This window comes from Barbus barbus (genome assembly GCF_936440315.1).
Source record: "Barbus barbus genome assembly, chromosome: 21".
Lineage (NCBI taxonomy): Eukaryota > Metazoa > Chordata > Actinopteri > Cypriniformes > Cyprinidae > Barbus > Barbus barbus.
Genome location: NC_136749.1, coordinates 10602005 through 10619893, shown reverse-complemented (window position 1 = coordinate 10619893; position 17889 = coordinate 10602005). Strand labels below are relative to the sequence as shown.

At 36.2% G+C, this 17889-nt stretch overlaps 1 protein-coding gene across 1 annotated transcript in view; it reads left to right on the top strand.

The window, feature by feature from the left end:
- LOC306887635 (oxysterol-binding protein-related protein 3-like) overlaps nt 1-17889 on the top strand; it is an 81443-nt gene that overhangs the window by 47358 nt on the left and 16196 nt on the right. Inside the window, exons 4-14 of the mRNA XM_079445533.1 lie at nt 362-415; nt 1562-1675; nt 2719-2883; nt 3937-4048; nt 4142-4245; nt 5320-5412; nt 5790-5949; nt 8030-8160; nt 13227-13364; nt 14054-14144; nt 14367-14611. Coding sequence (XP_079301659.1) covers nt 362-415; nt 1562-1675; nt 2719-2883; nt 3937-4048; nt 4142-4245; nt 5320-5412; nt 5790-5949; nt 8030-8160; nt 13227-13364; nt 14054-14144; nt 14367-14611 — 1407 coding nt within the window. The remainder of the gene's footprint in view (nt 1-361; nt 416-1561; nt 1676-2718; nt 2884-3936; nt 4049-4141; nt 4246-5319; nt 5413-5789; nt 5950-8029; nt 8161-13226; nt 13365-14053; nt 14145-14366; nt 14612-17889) is intronic.

Below are 17889 nucleotides of genomic sequence, written 5' to 3'. Positions count from 1 at the left end.
GTCATTCCACTTTTTTTCAGTGTTGACAATTAAAGCACTCATTCTGTTCAATTTAAACACACAAACACAATTAAAGGTGATGTTAGCTTGTTTCGAGGCAAAAATACTTTCTTCTATGCCAGTTTAATATTCAGATACAACCCTGAGTAAGCCATTCAAAGGTCTGTTCTCCAAAATACCCATATTCCCCTTCATCCAAACAATGAATACAAGAATAGACAGAAAAGAGGCATAGCGATACACATCCTCTCATTCATCAAGAGTGCGTAAGCATCCCCTGAGAGGACATTCATCATTTACCAAATAAATCTGACCCAAGTTTCTCCTCTGTCCTCTCCTCTTTGTGCTTCTTTCTTCACAGAGATTCTTCTACTTGGACAAGGGCATTTTGAAGTACGCCAAATGCGCAGCTGATGTGAGTCTTAAAGGCCCCACACACACACACACACAATTCATTGAACTAAAGCACTCAGGACTTTTAGTGGTCAGTTTCCCATCAAGTAAGTCTTCACAGAGCTTCAACAATCTTTAGAGGTCCTAAACCTCCAACGTTCTGTCAATAAACTTTCTGTTTCCTGCTGATAAAAGCCTCAAGCTGTGGGAATGTAAAATCAAAGTTAATGTCCCCAGGGTTTGATAGCATCCGAGAGCCGATATTTTGCAAATGTAAAGCGGTAAATTTCATAACAGAAACTGTTATACAACCTACCTTCCCTCATGCCAGCCTGCCCTCCTAAACAGCATTATGAAGTGGACGCTTAGAGCCAGGGTATTAAATTATAATGAGCGTATGTATTCAACCTGCCATATATCTTTCAGATGTAGCTGGAGCCTTTTTGGCCTCTAAATCAAGTACACTAGTTGAATGTGCCTGTGAGAATGAATGTTTGATAAGGTTATCCATTAGCAAAATTAGCCTGAGCTCTATTGCATTTAATGTGCTGCAAACTTGTCACCTTTTGTGAAATTTACTGTTTTGAATGCACAATATGCTTATAGAGAGCTACTATATATGCAAATTCTAAATTTTGTGAGTTTATGGGGTAAATGTCCCTTTTGAGCAGGTACTTTTTAATTCATATTTTTAACTAATCAGTGTAGTTATTGACTAGTTAAAGATACACTTTATGTGTTTTGTCAGTATTATTTAAAAAAATATTTAAAAAAATAGAAAATTACTTAACTTTTTTCAAATATTTATTCCTTGTAAATGCTAAAAGATTTATTAATAGAATAAAATCTTTACATTCTTCACAATTCTCATCCCTACTTCTATGTCATTCATGCAAACCTATGAAAGAGCCACAGTAAGATGGGATGGCTAGGGCTGTTATATCACTCTGTTGTATTTTTGAAAGGATGTAGTAGATTTCATTATTTGTGGAAAAGCACAAGAGCCAAGAATTCAATTTGAATCTATATTCAATTGAGGTTTAACCAGGAGCAACATATTTGCTCAGTAGTAATTTGAGTGCATTGCAACAAATTAGCATCTGTTGTATTGATATACGAGGTAGGGGTGATATTTATAGGTCAAATTTTCTGTCTGTACTTTGTGCAGGTCGAGAAAGGCAAGCTCCACGGCTGCATTGATGTGGGACTGTCCGTCATGGCCATTAAGAAGAAAGCCAAGTGCATTGATCTGGACGCCGAGGAAAACATTTATCACCTGAAGGTATCACAACAATTATAGTATTAGACTGACCTTAGAGTAAGAATGTTCTGCGGTCACAGAAAAAGCATTAGTGGAGATTGGTGCATACTGGAATTTTGGTGCAATTTTACTGGACCATGTTACATTTTGATGGTACAGGGGATTTGCTATAGCCTTATATTAAAGTAGCACTGAGAGGTTATGATTTCTTTAATGGAGTTTTGTGGCTATGTGAGAAAGAGTTTTGATGTACTTTGATATTCAGAACTGAACTGAGAATTAATTTTAAATCCCAGTATAATTCAGTTTAAATTAATGGAATGTTATAGGTAATATGCATTAAAATTTTTATTTAATTCTGAAATTCAATTCAAATGAAATGTAATTGCAATTACAATTAGTAATTAAAATTTGCATACATACAGACACACATATTTAATTATATTTAATATATAATCTTAATTAATCATTTTCATTTCATTAACCGTATTGAAAAAAACACATTTCCCCGAATTCTCTCATTAAATATAGTTACAAATTTTGATGTCAATATAAAATTGCTCAATATAAAGTTCTAAATAAATGTAACTGTCTAAATGTTTAAATTTGTTTGATACTTCATGAAATTCTTGTGATGAATTTCTATGAATTGCAATATTGTCTTATATTATGGTTAATAGTGTTAAATTATACTGTTATCATCAGTATATAATTTTATCATGTTTAAAGCTTTTAGCAAATTGTTACAATCCCAAAAGAGATTAAGCTTAATAAGAGAAAGCTTTTTAAGCCCCAACAGAGAGTTTGAGTCTGAAATGAAATTCTGCTCCCAAGTAGTGAATCCTCTTCTAAAGAGAATCGTTTAAGAGACAAAATAGGTTTCATTGGCTTTTTCTCCAAGTACGTTTTGAACTTTTGATCTCAGGAATAGGAAGCAGGTCTTTCAAATACGAAGTCATGAGGTCAACCTTCATCTGGACCATTTTAAAGTGCAGCCTGTGAATCCTGATTGAGTAGGTTTCCTTCATCCTGAACCTTTAACTGTGGTCTCCTTGTGCTTGCAGATCAAGTCCCAGGAGCTGTTTGATGAATGGGTCTCTAAGCTGCGTCACCATAGACTTTACAGGCAGAATGAGATTGCCATGTTCCCTCATGAGAAAACACTCTTCCACCCTCATTACCCCCTCACCTCCTCCCCCACGATACCTGACAGTCAGTCCATCAGAAAGGTAACGCCTTGGGACATATAGAGGGTTTAGATGGAAAGATAAATGTCAGATAAAATGACGAAGACTGTGCAAGTGCTTTAACTTTGGGAGAATGTTAAAGGACTGTTCAAGGTTAAACATTCTGTCAATTTGTGGCAACTTTCACAAAAGAGTCTCAAAAAGCATTTTTCACGCTATGACTAGTTTATTTAATTTGTCTACCAGTGTTGGGAAGGTTACTTGGAAATGTACTAGGTTACAGATTACAAGTTACCCTATTTAAAATGTAATAAGTACTATTTACTAAGTACTATTTCAGTGAATTTATTAAAGTAATCCAACAGATTACATTTGATTACTAAATTCTAAATTTCTAATGTTTTCAGCTGTTAATCATTTTCAAACATGTAAACCAGGCAGGGTTAATCTTAAAGTAGTACTCAACACTGATTACTATCAGACTTTCAAAATCCTTCATCACTTGAATTAAGATGATATTAATTTAATTTTAAAGCACAGTCACCACAAAATCACAGTTTAGCACCTCTTTTTACTTTGAGATCATTCTCGGGTTAAATACAGATTTAAAATCATTAGAAGAAATCGTTTTATAGCTATGAAACAGTTTTTGAAATCAAGTCTTTGCATAACTATGACAGGAAACGCTAGCCTCTAACAATACCTTGGAAAAACAGTTAATCTTAAAAAGTAAAGTATACACATAAACACAAATAGTAAATAAAACAGTTATGTGTGCTATTCTGTGTCCTAAACTCCTGAAACATTTTTTGTCTCATATTTTAGAGCAATCAATGCAATTTGAGAAAGAAATCAATCAAATCTGCATGTGTGTGAAAATATTCAGATGGAACCTCTTTTGTAATCGTTAACATTTTCATAAGTAACCGTAATTTAACTACACATTTTTTCTCAGTAACTGTAACTGATTTCAATTAGATTTATCGTGTAATTAAATTGCCTAATTCCACTACATGTAACTAGCTTCTCCCCAACACTGTATTACAGAAGAACTCTTTCTCTCTTTCACCTCAATAACTTTCTCTCTTTATGTAGCGTGCCTCTCTTGCAAAGCAGTCCTCGCTCCACTTGCCGGTATCTTTTACCAGTCAGGCCAAGGTGACCGCCTGGCTCCAGTCTTCTGATGACATGGACAGGTGCACCAAAGGTACTCACACACCAATTTATGAATCCATCTCACTCTGAAAATGCTGTGTCTGCAGCTTTTTACTGCACAATGTTCTTTGTCTCTCTCTCTCAGAACTCTCAGTATGTGAGGCTCAGCTGCTGGAACTGGATCACTTGTTAAGAAGTATGGAGGTGTTACACCGCACCTACTCCGCCCCGGCCATCAACGCTCTGCAGGTTACATGTCACTCACACACAAAATTATAATAATAAAGTGTTCTATACATATCCAACAAATATGTATTTAGTTGAATTAGTATTATTTTGGGTTTTACAAATTTTACTAACTTTTTAAAATCTTTTAAACTGCTGCCCTCAAAAAAGGCCAGGCTTATTTCCTCAGGCAGTGGTCCAGCTGTGCCTGTGGATGCTGTTAATGTTCTTGCCTGCGGGCCAACTGACAAACAGTCATTCAGTTGATTGACACAATTTCAGAAGGATAGTCACGATGAGTTTTGCAGTCATAAATCTAATTATTCCACATAACCGCTGTTACAGATGAGCTATAATTCAGAAAGCTGTCCTTTCATCTGCCAAATGGGTCGCCTTTTTTTATTACAACTGCTGTTTACTTTTGCTCCTGTGAATGTAAATGTTGTCTTTGGCTAGTTTGCTTCATTTACATATACTGCTGCTGATATTGTAACAATACAAAGCTGGTTATAAATCAGCAAACTTGTCCTTTAAGATGCTGGGCGTTAATCCACTTGCTGTCACAGAATTCTTCCTCTTTTTACTTTTTATTTTTTGCATGTTATGCCCAATAGCCAATAGATGGCCAATATTCTATACTATTTTGTATAAATAAATTAAAAATAAAACCCTAAATAACTATAATCAGTCATTAGGTGAATTTGGCCATCGCAAAATTTATATTTCTATTGATATTTATGTCGAGATTAGCTAAAGATTACAGTTAATTTAAATTGTTAAATTACTAGTGTGTTTAAATATGAACTTGCTAGATGAGTGTTAGAAGATGGCAAAACTATATAAATGAAAAAATATGGGAAATGAGCATGCACAGTTGAATTTCCAATATCAGCCAATATATATCCAATACTGATAAATGAAAACTAAATCTCTTATATCTGTCAGTAACTGATATGTACTGATATATTGTGTGCATACAGTATGTATAAAAATTCGGTTTTAGTGGATTAATAAAAGGCTTTCAATATGTATTGGGCAAATGATAGGAAGTTTTAAAAAAATTTAAAACACAGTCTCACTGTCTTGCATTTTATATAGGTTTCAACATACGACAGCCCAAAAAAAGAGAAGAGACATCCCAGAAAATGGCGTCCCAAGAATTACGGGAAAGACAACAAAACAACCCTGCAGGTGATCCGTGACCTTCTACTTGCAGATATTAAAACATAAAACTGCCTTTAAAAAGACAAGGCAGCTTACAAGGCAGTTATGAATCACTCCATGAATGCTTAAAGTTACTAGAGAGCCATGCATTTTTAATGGTAACGTAATGTTTTATTGAGCTGATTTGCTGATGTATTACATGCACGAATAGTGTGATGACAATGATAGTCACGCCTCGTTTTATAGTCCCTTAAGTATTACACAAAGGACCATTAAGTATTAGTGCATGCAAGAGAAATTTCCTGTCATGTTTTCCCCTGGCCATTTAACTCGCAGTGCTCTGTGCCAAAATGAATAGCACCATCATTGACCACTGACCTGGTATTTTCTCCTAATTTTTAAAGGTTCCGAGCTGTATCTCAGCAGGCTCTATCCGTCTCCATGCATCCAATCCCAACCTTTCTTCAGTAGACCTGACCAATGAGAAGACTTACCATGAATCTCTAGACTCGCCTATAGATGTATCCAAACTGCAGGAAGACTTCTGCCGTGTCGCAAACAACCGTGAGTTCTGCCACAGTAAACTAGTTTTAGTGATGTATCACTAGAATAGTGCAGCACTTATCCTACGTGACAAATAATACCTCATCATTCTCCCCTAATTCCCACATTTTTGGCTCAGAATGTCTTATTTGCATATAAAATACATGTCATCAGGAGGAAATTGCTGAGGGAAGAGCTAAAACTCGGGAGAATGCGACAGATGTTGATTGCAAATGTTTTTTTGCACTTTGTCTTCATGAAGATTGTGAAAAACAGCATCTCATTTTCAGAGAAATTACCCAGCAGGTCCCTTAGCATAGGTCAGAAGGTTTGATTGGACAATATTAAAACCTCTCTATGTAAGGTGACCAGCAAGAATAAAATACTAAAATTCTTGTTGTTTTTTTGACTACTATTGTATTTTTAGTGAATACTGATGACCTAATGTACTATATCTAATCTAGCTGTTTAAGCTAGTTATACGTTGTAGGGATGCCAGCACAGTATTTCAAAATGAATGGATTTGGTGGCTCCAGACCTGCAGACACGTGAATTGAAATGGAAAATCCGTTATTTTCTGCAGGTGGTTGGTCATTGCAAATTAGGCAGCATCAGTGACATGCAAATAATCAAACCTCTAATGTACAGAACAGAATATCTGTTTATTACTGGTGCGTCTATAATGCTGTTTCAAAAATTGCTTGACAGAAATGTCCCTGCTAATACAAGACACATGATACACAGCTTTAAATTAATGTGTAGTTTTGTGTAGTGGTAAAAACTACACTAACCAACACAAAAACTAGAAAGTTTTCCCTTTTTACTTGACGTACACAGTGTCTGAGAGGTCCAGCATTTCACCTGAGTTGCTAAAACTGTCAAACTCTATGAAAAGATCTCATATTCTTTTTATATTAGGTCGAAGTTACCACCTTAACGTATGTGATTAATAATTCAATTTATTTAAATGTATATATTTTTTTCATTTAAAACAAGTCTACAGTGCTCAAAAAGACTGCATTTATTTGATAAACAAATGCATTAAAAACAGTAATATTTTGAAATATCATTACAATTCAAAAAAACTGTTTTCAATTTATTTTAAAATTTTATTTATTCCTGTGATGGCAAAGCTGAATTTTCTGTACCCATTACTCCAGGCTTTAATGTCACATGATCATTCAGAAATAATCCTAATATGCTGATTTGGTGCTCAAGAAGTATTTTTTTTATTATTATCAATGTTAAAAACAGTTAATATTTTTTGTGTTTTTTTTCAAGATTTTTTGATGAAAGTTCAAAAGAGCAGCATTTATTGGAAATATTTGGTAACTTTTGATCAATTTAATGCATCCTTGCTGAATAAAAGTATTAATTTCTTTTAAAAAATAATCACACTGACCCCAAACTTATAATATATAATATAATATTTTCTAAATAACATATATATTTATATTATTTAGATTTTTCATTTTAGGTTTCTCATTTAGGTTTTAGTTTAGGTACGAAAAATATGAGGTTAAACTCTTCAACCTCTCTAAGAGCAGAACTCAGTTCTAGTACTCATTTATGTTTTACTCATTTATTATTCACCAAGGACATTTTGAAGAAGTCAACTTTGGTGAAACCATGTTCAACAAGTTGTTAGTTTTTTTTGTTAAGTATCAAAGTAATACCAACCGTTTTCTGTTCTAAGCTCAAGTACTTGTTTTCACTGTTTACTGCGCACAGTTCCTGTTTCCTTGCTACTATGGCAATGTTTTAAAATCACCTTTACGATCTGCATCTGCAGCAGGTTTTAGGAGGCCAAAGCAGCACATGAAACTTGCTCGTGTGAAAGGCCCTTCACACTCCTGCTATAATGAAAGTGGAGAATACTTGCACTAAAATACACATTTTTTCTTCCTGACATATGACTCAGAGATTATTAGGCATTGCATGAACATGTATACTCCCTCAAATTACAAGCAGATCGTGTTTCATAAATCATGTTTCATAAATCATGCATGAAGATGTGAGAACCAAATCAGATCCTTAAATGATTTGTCCTTATATATATTCCTGAAATGATGCTTGACTCTTTTTTTGTGTTTGTTTCCAGTTCATACAACCATGAAATCAGCCCTGTGCATGTTGACGACTGAGAAAGAGAGACTTAAACAGATGCTGGAGCACGAGTCTTGTCCTGCCCCCTCGGCCCAGCTCCTGGGACTGAAGAATACCTTGGCTGCTGTACGCACACAAACACACACACATTTCCTCTCTGTGCATTTCCTCAGACTCAATGCTATTTACTAACAATCGTTAAATTTCTTGTCTAAACTTTTCTTTAAAGCATTGCATGCAAGCAGAGCTCTTGTTTGGTGCTGATGTAAACATGCTGCTCTTATATAAATTCACGAATGGCTAAAGTATAAGACAGTATTTAGATTTAGAGCTTTCTAATAAAGTGCAGAGAATTACCTGTGGAAGTGCTATTGTAGTACAATGAGTATGTCGAGCTTCTAATGAATCTTGTGAACAATAGTGTTGACCCTCACAGCAACATTTTTACATGCTAAAAACAGTCTGTGCTAAATCGAGTTCTGTAACACTGAATTATGACTCATCTTCCTCAGTGAGTCACGTTATTGTGAAGCAGACCCCCACTCTAGCACTTCTGGGAGAGCCAAACTAACATCTGTTATCTTTTAGAACTGCAGGAAATCTGTTTGAAATTCAAAGTCTAGCTCCAACCTAACAACCTAACTGGTCACGTTTAGTCTCAAGTAATTTTGAACTCCAGAACTTTTCTGTTCTGCTAGACAATTTTAAAGGAATAGTTCAGCTGAAAATTAAAAATGTAGTAATTTACTCACCCTCATCCAATCCTATTTAACTTTCTTTCCTGCTTAGAACACAAAGAGAGATATTTCGAAGAATGTTCATGCTGCACTTTTCCACAAAACGAAAACATGCTAAGATCAGGGTTGTCAAGCTCTAAAAAAATATAAAAAATTAAAAGTCCATATACCTCATTAAACTTTAAGTTACAGTATTACCTGAAAATCAAATCCTATTCTGTCACATTCTCATTTTGCTTGTTTAAATCTCAGATTCACTTTTGCGTTTTCACATTAGGGCTGCCACGTTATCAGATTTACACTACGCATTTATTGTGGCCAAAAGAATTCACAATGTTTACAATAATAAAATAATTATCTATATTATCACAATGCACTGTAAAAAGGTTCCACCTACTAAAACTTAAGTTCAGTTGCTAATTCAGTTAATTAAGTATAATAATCAAATCAACTGTACAAGTCATTTTTAAAAAATGTGGGTTGAATTTTGCATAACTTAAAATGATATGCTCAACAAGTCATGGCAACATGTTTTTGTATTACTTTTACTCACCAAAATAATTGAACCAATCTCAAATTTATTTTTTATTACAATGTATCAATAGAAATTTTTGGGGCAAAAACTATTTCAAATTTATCTTTGTTTATTTTTGTTTCCATTTGTTTGACCCATGAATCACATGTTCACTTTTGCCTGTCATCTAACATGACTTTGTGTGGCAGTAGTAGCTACACACTGCCTCTACTTTTTTCAAATTTTATGATAAGCTACTATATTGGAGTGTCAGACAAATCATTACTAGTGCTAAATTATTTACATTTACATTTATATTTAGTTATTTAGCAGTCGCTTTTATCCAAAGCGACTTACAAATGAGGACAATATGAGAAGCAATCAAAACCAACAAAAGAGCAGAAAAATGTAAGCGATATAACAATTTTTTATAAAGAAAACAAGTAGATAGAATAAAAAAAATCTAGTGTTAGAGGGTCAGATAGATACAAAGAAGACTAATAAATACAAAGATTTAATAAATACAAAGATAGATAAAACAGAATTAGAATAGAGAGTGCTAGAGTTCGAGGGTCAAATAAAGAATAATTACAATATTATCGTATGTATAATGTTGACAGTATGTTAGTATTTCATTTTTTAACTATCACGGTTATTGTCAGTACCGATATAATTGTGACACCCCTAATTCAAACTTGGCAGTTACAATGAAACCCATTTAATCATCAAAACTGTTGCAGCATATCTTCACACAGCACATTTGAATAAGTGCAAGATTTGAGAATGTATTTCCGATTTATTTAAAATAAGGGGCCATTCACACATAGACATGGACAGTGGAATGGGGGAAAAAACAAAGTCTCAAAACACATTTTTTTAAATCTTGAGCACCACAATTTTAAAACACAGTGTCGTGCAAAATAACGCTGCAAAAAACGCAAACGCAGAGGTCAAAGACGTTTGTCTAGCACATTTTCATAGAAAAACAATGGAAAAGTAGTCCAATTGAATTGAAAAACGTGTTCTGCGTGTATGGCCCCTAAGAGTTATTGTCTTTGCTTAGTTCTAGTAACTATAGGCCTTTGAAATAGATGAGGGTAAATAAATAATGACCTGTTTTCATTTCATTGTTTACGGTATATGTGATAGTTAGGAGCTCTATGTGGAAGCCATGTGAGTATCTGCTGGTTGCTTTTGCAGGCTGTAACACAGAACGCTGAGCTGCGAGAGCGTCTGTGCAAGATTCATGCTGAGTCGCACATCTCTGATCCCTCTGTCCATATAAACCTCAGCCCTGGCCCCCTGCAGGTGGGTCTGGGAAATGTGTTATCATTAGTGCCATTGTCAAGACAAGACCATTTCTATAGCTGCCACCAACCATACTTTTCATTAGTCATCACAAGTAGAGGATTCATTGTTGTTGAAAGAATTAGCGTAAGATTTGTCAACTGAATAGTTTTTGTTACCTCGGAATAAAACCCAAGGTTCAAGTTGATTTATGCTAATTGAATCCACAGATACTATATGGAGAGGCTGAGTCAGGCTCAGTAGTGCCAGTTAATCATGTCTCTGGATAGTTTATGCCCAAACCCACTTGCATGCTCACTAACAACCTTATATACAGAACCCACGCTTTACATGCTATTAGAGTTATGTTCCTGTGGAATTGTTATGTCAATAACCAACTTCCCTAATTGACATTCTAGTCAACATAATGCTTTAACGCTAATTAGCTTGCAAAGCTCTGCCAACTGTCTTTCCTTTTTGTCTGACTGTTTGCCAATTTTGTTTTTTAACTTAGTCTTGTGCTGATAAGAAATATTTTCCCTCATTTTGCATTTTTGTTTTAATCTTCTGTTGGGAACTTGTATCTTTTTTGCTTCGTATGCGAGCTAATGAGTTGAATCTCATGAAAGCTGCCAAGAAATATCTGGGACAAATTTAAACTAAAAATGAAAAGAAACAAATAAGAATTTAGGTATCATGTAATGAAAATGAAACCTATTTTAAGACCAATGATATTTTTTCCATAAGGATTTTTAGGGATGCACGATATATATGGGCCACCATATCGGTATCGGCCGATAAATGTTAATTTTTACTGTTATCGGCCTGATATGAAAATTTGGGTAATATCTTAAAGCCGATAAATAATGTAGTATTTCCTTCAGATACACTTCAGATGCGCACTGTTCGCCATGATGGTTTTGAATTGCTTGAAAAATTATTGGAATCACTTTGAAAAGGACAATACACTTAGGTGCAACTTGTACAGGGCAAGTCTGTCAAAAAGGCTACATAAAGCAACATTAATAACCATGATTGGGAATATTTTGTATATAACATTCTAATGAGAACATTATTATAATAAAACGTGAATTTTTGGGGGTTTGTTTGCTGTATTTCAGTGTGTTGTTATGGAAGAGAAGAGTGTGTCCACAACAGGAGTTAAACATTCTAACTGTAACACGCTATAACTGCGTCATTCTGTACATATATAAGTTGTAATATTATGTTTATATTGTATAAATATATGATTAACCTCATAGGATGCATTTTCTTGAGTTAAATAAGCTGCTAGTAACGCACTACAGTTTACCGGTGTTCAGGTCTTTAGCTTCAGCGCGTGCAGCTTAAACAAAAATGCACAACATTAATAACTATAACTGGGCCTGTCATATACACAACATTATGAAAGAGAATACTACCGTAATAGAAATTTGTGAATTCTTTGGGATTTATTTACCATGTTTCAACGATTTGGTACGGGTAGAGACATTTTTTGATTGGATTTTTGTAATCAGGGTCTCAAAAATTAGATTAAGATTAATTGGCCAACATATCGGTTATTGGCTTTGAAATATAAAGAATTATCGGTTATCGGGATCAGCCAAAATTTCATATCGGCGCATCCCTAAGGATTTTCATGATAATTAGACACACATAACAGATCTCTGTAGCCCACTGCATAAAAATCATAACTCTCATAACTGTTGAAAAATCTCATTCTCATCACTCTCACTCTAAAAAAAAAAAAACAAATACTGGTGGTATTTAATAATTCACTCATAATTTATTCAAAACCTACTCATACATTTTGCGAGTCAGTTTGACCTAGTGGAACGTGAGCTTATAACATTTTTTTTTTAAACCATGTTTAAAACATATCTGATTATATCTGACATACCTTCTCATTAATTAACGGCTATGCAAACATTTCTATGCATTGATTATTACTGTGTTATTACCATTTTATTAATACATTCACTTTGGACTGTAGTTCAAGTTTATTTGTTAAATCTTTTATCTGTTTATAGTTTATTTATGCATGTATATTCGTGTTTACCATGTTAAAAGTGTGATAGGGGAAAGAGCCTAAATGTACTGTATATTACAAAATATTTTTTTAGACGAGTCTGACTCACAGATTTAAAAAAAAAAAAAGTCTACATAATATCATGTGCAAAGCCCCACTTGATATCCAGGTAAAAGTTTGCCAAGAACAAAATAAGCATTGCAATGGACATTTAATAATATGATATATTATAAATAAGCTATTTAATTGTTACATTAAAATTATAAATGATTAAAATTATATTTTGATATTCTTAACCTATTTGCAAAGTTCTTCCGTGTCTAAACTGACTCGAATGCAGTAGGAGGGTTCATTTATGCTGATTTTAACATAATAAACAATGTAACTTGACTGGATTATTAAGTTCTGTATTACATTAGTTATGAGTATTTTTTTGCATGTTACAGTAATGAGAAGTTTGGGGGATACTGTGCTTAATTGTTATGAAAACATTGAAAAAGAATTGAATGGTTCAAATAATAGGCATTATATAAATAATTATATAATTAATTATATATAATTTTTTTCTTTTTGCTTTTCACCCGTTCGGCTCTGTGACTTGAAACCATGATTTTTCTTCATACAGAAGCAAGACTCCAGTGATGGTTCCCGTCCTCTTGTCCACCAGGTGTCTAATGAGAGCAGAGCTTCCATTACAGAGTCTCTATCGGAGTTCTTTGATGCACAGGAAGTGCTGCTGTCAGCTAGCTCTTCAGAAAATGAGGTGAGAATGAAATCCCATCTTTTCTATCAGTCCCATAAATGTGCTGCTCTAAGTGTCAGTGCAGTAAGGGTACAGCTGGGCACCAGAAGTGACCAAAATGAGTCATACACTGGAAGTATCCATGCACAACACAGTTTGGCTATAGTAGACTAGTGTCATGTTTTTTAAACTCTCTACCAAATCGTCCAATAGATTTACTGCACCTCCTCAGGAGACCGGCTGCCTCTGCTTTCTCCTTCACCTCAGGCAGACATTGAACCAAACCCTATTAGTAGACAGAGGAAAGGACTAATTATATTAAACATGTAATAAGTGCTGCGCATGACATTTCACAGCTTGCCTGCCATCCCTGCTTTCTCACTCTTAACTTCATTTCTGCCTCACATTGAGGCCGACCTGCTCAAGCGTGTCCTGTAGCAGAAGTAATATGAAAATTGAGATAATTGCTTCTCTCTAAAAATACCTCATGCAGAATTAGGCTTCTGCAAGAATTTGTACCACAAAAAAACTTTCTTTATTTTTTTCCATTGGAGTGATGGACACAAAAATATGTGTTTTGATCATGTGGTTTATTAAAGAGTGCGGAGGGATGCACATGTTGATGATTTTCAGCTGCTAAGTGGTCTGTGATACATTTATATTGTCAAAGAGCCAAACACCTGTAATAATGATATGTGGTTTCCTGCTAGCCTTCGGAAGATGACTCATATATCAGTGACATCAGTGACAACGTGTCTATGGATAACTTCAGCAACGAGGTGGAGCATGAGAGACTCACAGGTGGGTATGCCACATTTTTCCTCATGTCATTGATATTTCACTGTCATTCCAGTGTTATTTCAAAGATTCAGTGGGAATCTCTTACGGTCTACATTTGACAGCTGTTTCATAGCAGTGTTCAGAAAAAGCACTGACAAGCAAATTTAACATGCCTGCCCTGAACTGAAACTTCCTAAGACATTTCTGGAGATCAGGCTCCTGAACATCGTTTTTCTTTTTCAGCTTGTGTAGAGAACGGTGGTTCTCAGGAACAGCGGCGGTCTTGTCTTCCCTCCCCCAGTCCCAATACCAGCAATATCAGCCTGTGGAATATCCTGAAGAACAACATCGGGAAGGACTTGTCTAAAGTAGCCATGCCTGTTCAACTCAACGAGCCTCTCAACACACTGCAGAGACTGTGTGAGGAACTGGAGTACAGCGAACTGCTGGACAAGGCTGCACACACACAGGACCCCTTTGAGCGCATGGTAGGAAGAGGTCACACACATAATTGCACAAACCTCTTTGCATATGTAAAGTGTTTGGATTCAAAACACGTATAAACCTGCATTATTATTTAAGATAATCCCAGTCATTGTGCACATTCAAATAAAAAGGAATTTAGCCATCCAAATAATGAATGCTAGAAATGCCAAGAAATGTGACTTTTTGGTGCAAATATGAATTCTCAAGAGGCATTCTCACTGTCATTTGTGAATGCAAAGCATTCTGGTATAATAATATTTAGCTTAAAAGGGAATTGTATATTAATAATTACAATTAATTATGATTAATTACAATTATTTATATCGGCTGACAGTAATAACTGTAGCAGAATTAAATTGCCATCAACTGAATTGCCATCGCTGTCCGTCCAGCGAACATTCAGTGCAAGTTCATATCAACTCTAAGAAAGGGTATTTCCTTGGCCACAGAAAATACTTTCCTAAGTATTAATACATTAGAGCATGTAGTAAGGATCAAAGGATCAAAAATCGAAAAAGGACATTAATTTGCAAGGCAGAATCAGAAACTCATGTAATTTGTGCACATGACTTTTATTAACTGAACACTAATGCAAACTAGTCTAACAAACAAACATACGTACAATCACTCATACAGTTGGGCAAAAAAGTATTTAGTCAGCCACCAATTGTGCAAGTTCTCCCACTTAAAAAGATGAGAGAGGCCTGTAATTTTCATCATAGGTACACTTCGACTATGAGAGACAGAATGGGGGGAAAGAATCCAGGAAATCACATTGTCTGATTTTTAAAGAATTTATTTGCAAATTATGGTGGAAAATAAGTGGTCAATAACAAAAGTTCATCTCAATACTTTGTTATATACCCTTTGTTGGCAATGACAGAGGTCAAACGTTTTCTGTAAGTCTTCACAAGGTTTTCACACACTGTTGCTGGTATTTTGGCCCATTCCTCCATGCAGATCTCCTCTAGAGCAGTGATGTTTTGGGGCTGTCGCTGGGCAACACGGACTTTCAACTCCCTCCAAAGATTTTCTATGGGGTTGAGATCTGGAGACTGGCTAGGCCACTCCAGGACCTTGAAATGCTTCTTACGAAGCCACTTCTTCGTTGCCCGGGCGGTGTGTTTGGGATCATTGTCATGCTGAAAGACCCAGCCACGTTTCATCTTCAATGCCCTTGCTGATGGAAGGAGGTTTTCACTCAAAATCGCATGATACATGGCCGCATTCATTCTTTCCTTTACACGGATCAGTCGTCCTGGTCCCTTTGCAGAAAAACAGCCACCAAAGCATGATGTTTCCATCCCCATGCTTCACAGTAGGTCTGGTGTTCTTTGGATGCAACTCAGCATTCTTTCTCCTCCAAACACGACGAGTTGAGTTTTTACCAAAAAGTTCTATTTTGGTTTCATCTGACCATATGACATTTTCCCAATCCTCTTCTGGATCATCCAAATGCTCTCTAGCAAACTTCAGACGGGCCCGGACATGTACTGGCTTAAGCAGGGGGACACGTCTGGCACTGCAGGATTTGAGTCCCTGGCGGCGTAGTGTGTTACTGATGGTAGCCTTTGTTACTTTGGTCCCAGCTCTCTGCAGGTCATTCATAGGTCCCCCCGTGTGGTTCTGGGATTTTTGCTCACCGTTCTTGTGATCATTTTGACTCCACTGGGTGAGATCTTGCGTGGAGCCCCAGACCGAGGGAGATTATCAGTGGTCTTGTATGTGTTCCATTTTCTAATAATTGCTCCCACAGTAGATTTCTTCACACCAAGCTGCTTGCCTATTGCAGATTCAGTCTTTCCAGCCTGGTGCAGGTCTACAATTTTGTTTCTGGTGTCCTTCGACAGCTCTTTGGTCTTGGCCATAGTGGAGTTTGGAGTGTGACTGTTTGAGGTTGTGGACAGGTGTCTTTTATACTGATAACGAGTTCAAACAGGTGCCATTAATACAGGTAACGAGTGGAGGACAGAGGAGCCTCTTAAAGAAGAAGTTACAGGTCTGTGAGAGCCAGAAATCTTGCTTGTTTGTAGGTGACCAAATACTTATTTTACAGAGGAATTTACCAATTAATTAATTAAAAATCCTACAATGTGATTTCCTGGATTCTTTCCCCCCATTCTGTCTCTCATAGTTGAAGTGTACCTATGATGAAAATTACAGGCCTCTCTCATCTTTTTAAGTGGGAGAACTTGCACAATTTGTGGCTGACTAAATACTTTTTTGCCCAACTGTACATGGTGAAAGGGCAAATGAGAGTTGAGAGTTGATTACCTACATTTCACTGCTGGTTATACTCTGTATAATTGTGTATGTGACAAATAAAAATCTTGAATCTTGAAATGGATGAAACCATCAGGAAAACCAGAGAATGCAGTTATGGAAAAAGTCATTTAACCACCTGAGTAAAACCATCAGCGCCGTTTATAACGGGGTCTATAACTTGTACTCTGTTTCGTTTAGTTAAATGTACAATACTTGCAATGCGTTTGGTCATGACGAGTGTCCGGAATGCAGTCTCAGATGAAAGTCTTCATGGTTTCAAGGTTTTGGACTCCCGATCACGTTCTTCTGGGTTGAAGAGTGATGAATTCCAAAGATGTTCTGAGGTAGAAATGGTCTTCCAGGTAGAGAGTGGAAAAAGAGCTAAGAAAGAGATCTGCTGAGGTCCGAGGAGCTTTGGTTGAATGGAAAGACTAGGCCGCAAGGCCTGGTACAAAACTTAAGAGGTGCAGAAGAGTTCTAGCTCACATCCTCATCTTCTCATAATCTAATGGCGCTTTTCCACTGCGTGGTACGACTCGGCTCGGTTCAGAACGGCACGGCTCAGTTCGGCTCGGTTTGCGTTTCCACTGCAGTTTAGTACCACGTTTAGAGTGGGCGGGTTATTCACGTGTCGTTATATAGTTGCGCTGCCTCTACCGCCGTGACTCCTGAAAAACTTTTTAATTCCGTGTCGCTCCATCAAGCTCTCGCTGGATCCGCTCCTCGGCTATCAAAGAAAGGGACTTTGTACTTCCTCAACAGACAACGACAGCCATTTTTGGTTGTTAAAAATGGTGCGCCCATTCAAAACAGTTGCGCTCGATCCTTCGCTGGCTGTGCTGATTTAAATCTAGCGGGTCTGTTGTGTCTCGTGCCGCAAGTTCAATGACGCAGGCAGAGATGATACTCTCCGGCCAATCAGTGATCAGCAGAGTTTACACGTCACGTTTTGGTAACGGTACGGCTCGCTTGGAACCTCGGCCGAGGTGGTACTAAAAAAAGTACCAGGTACTGT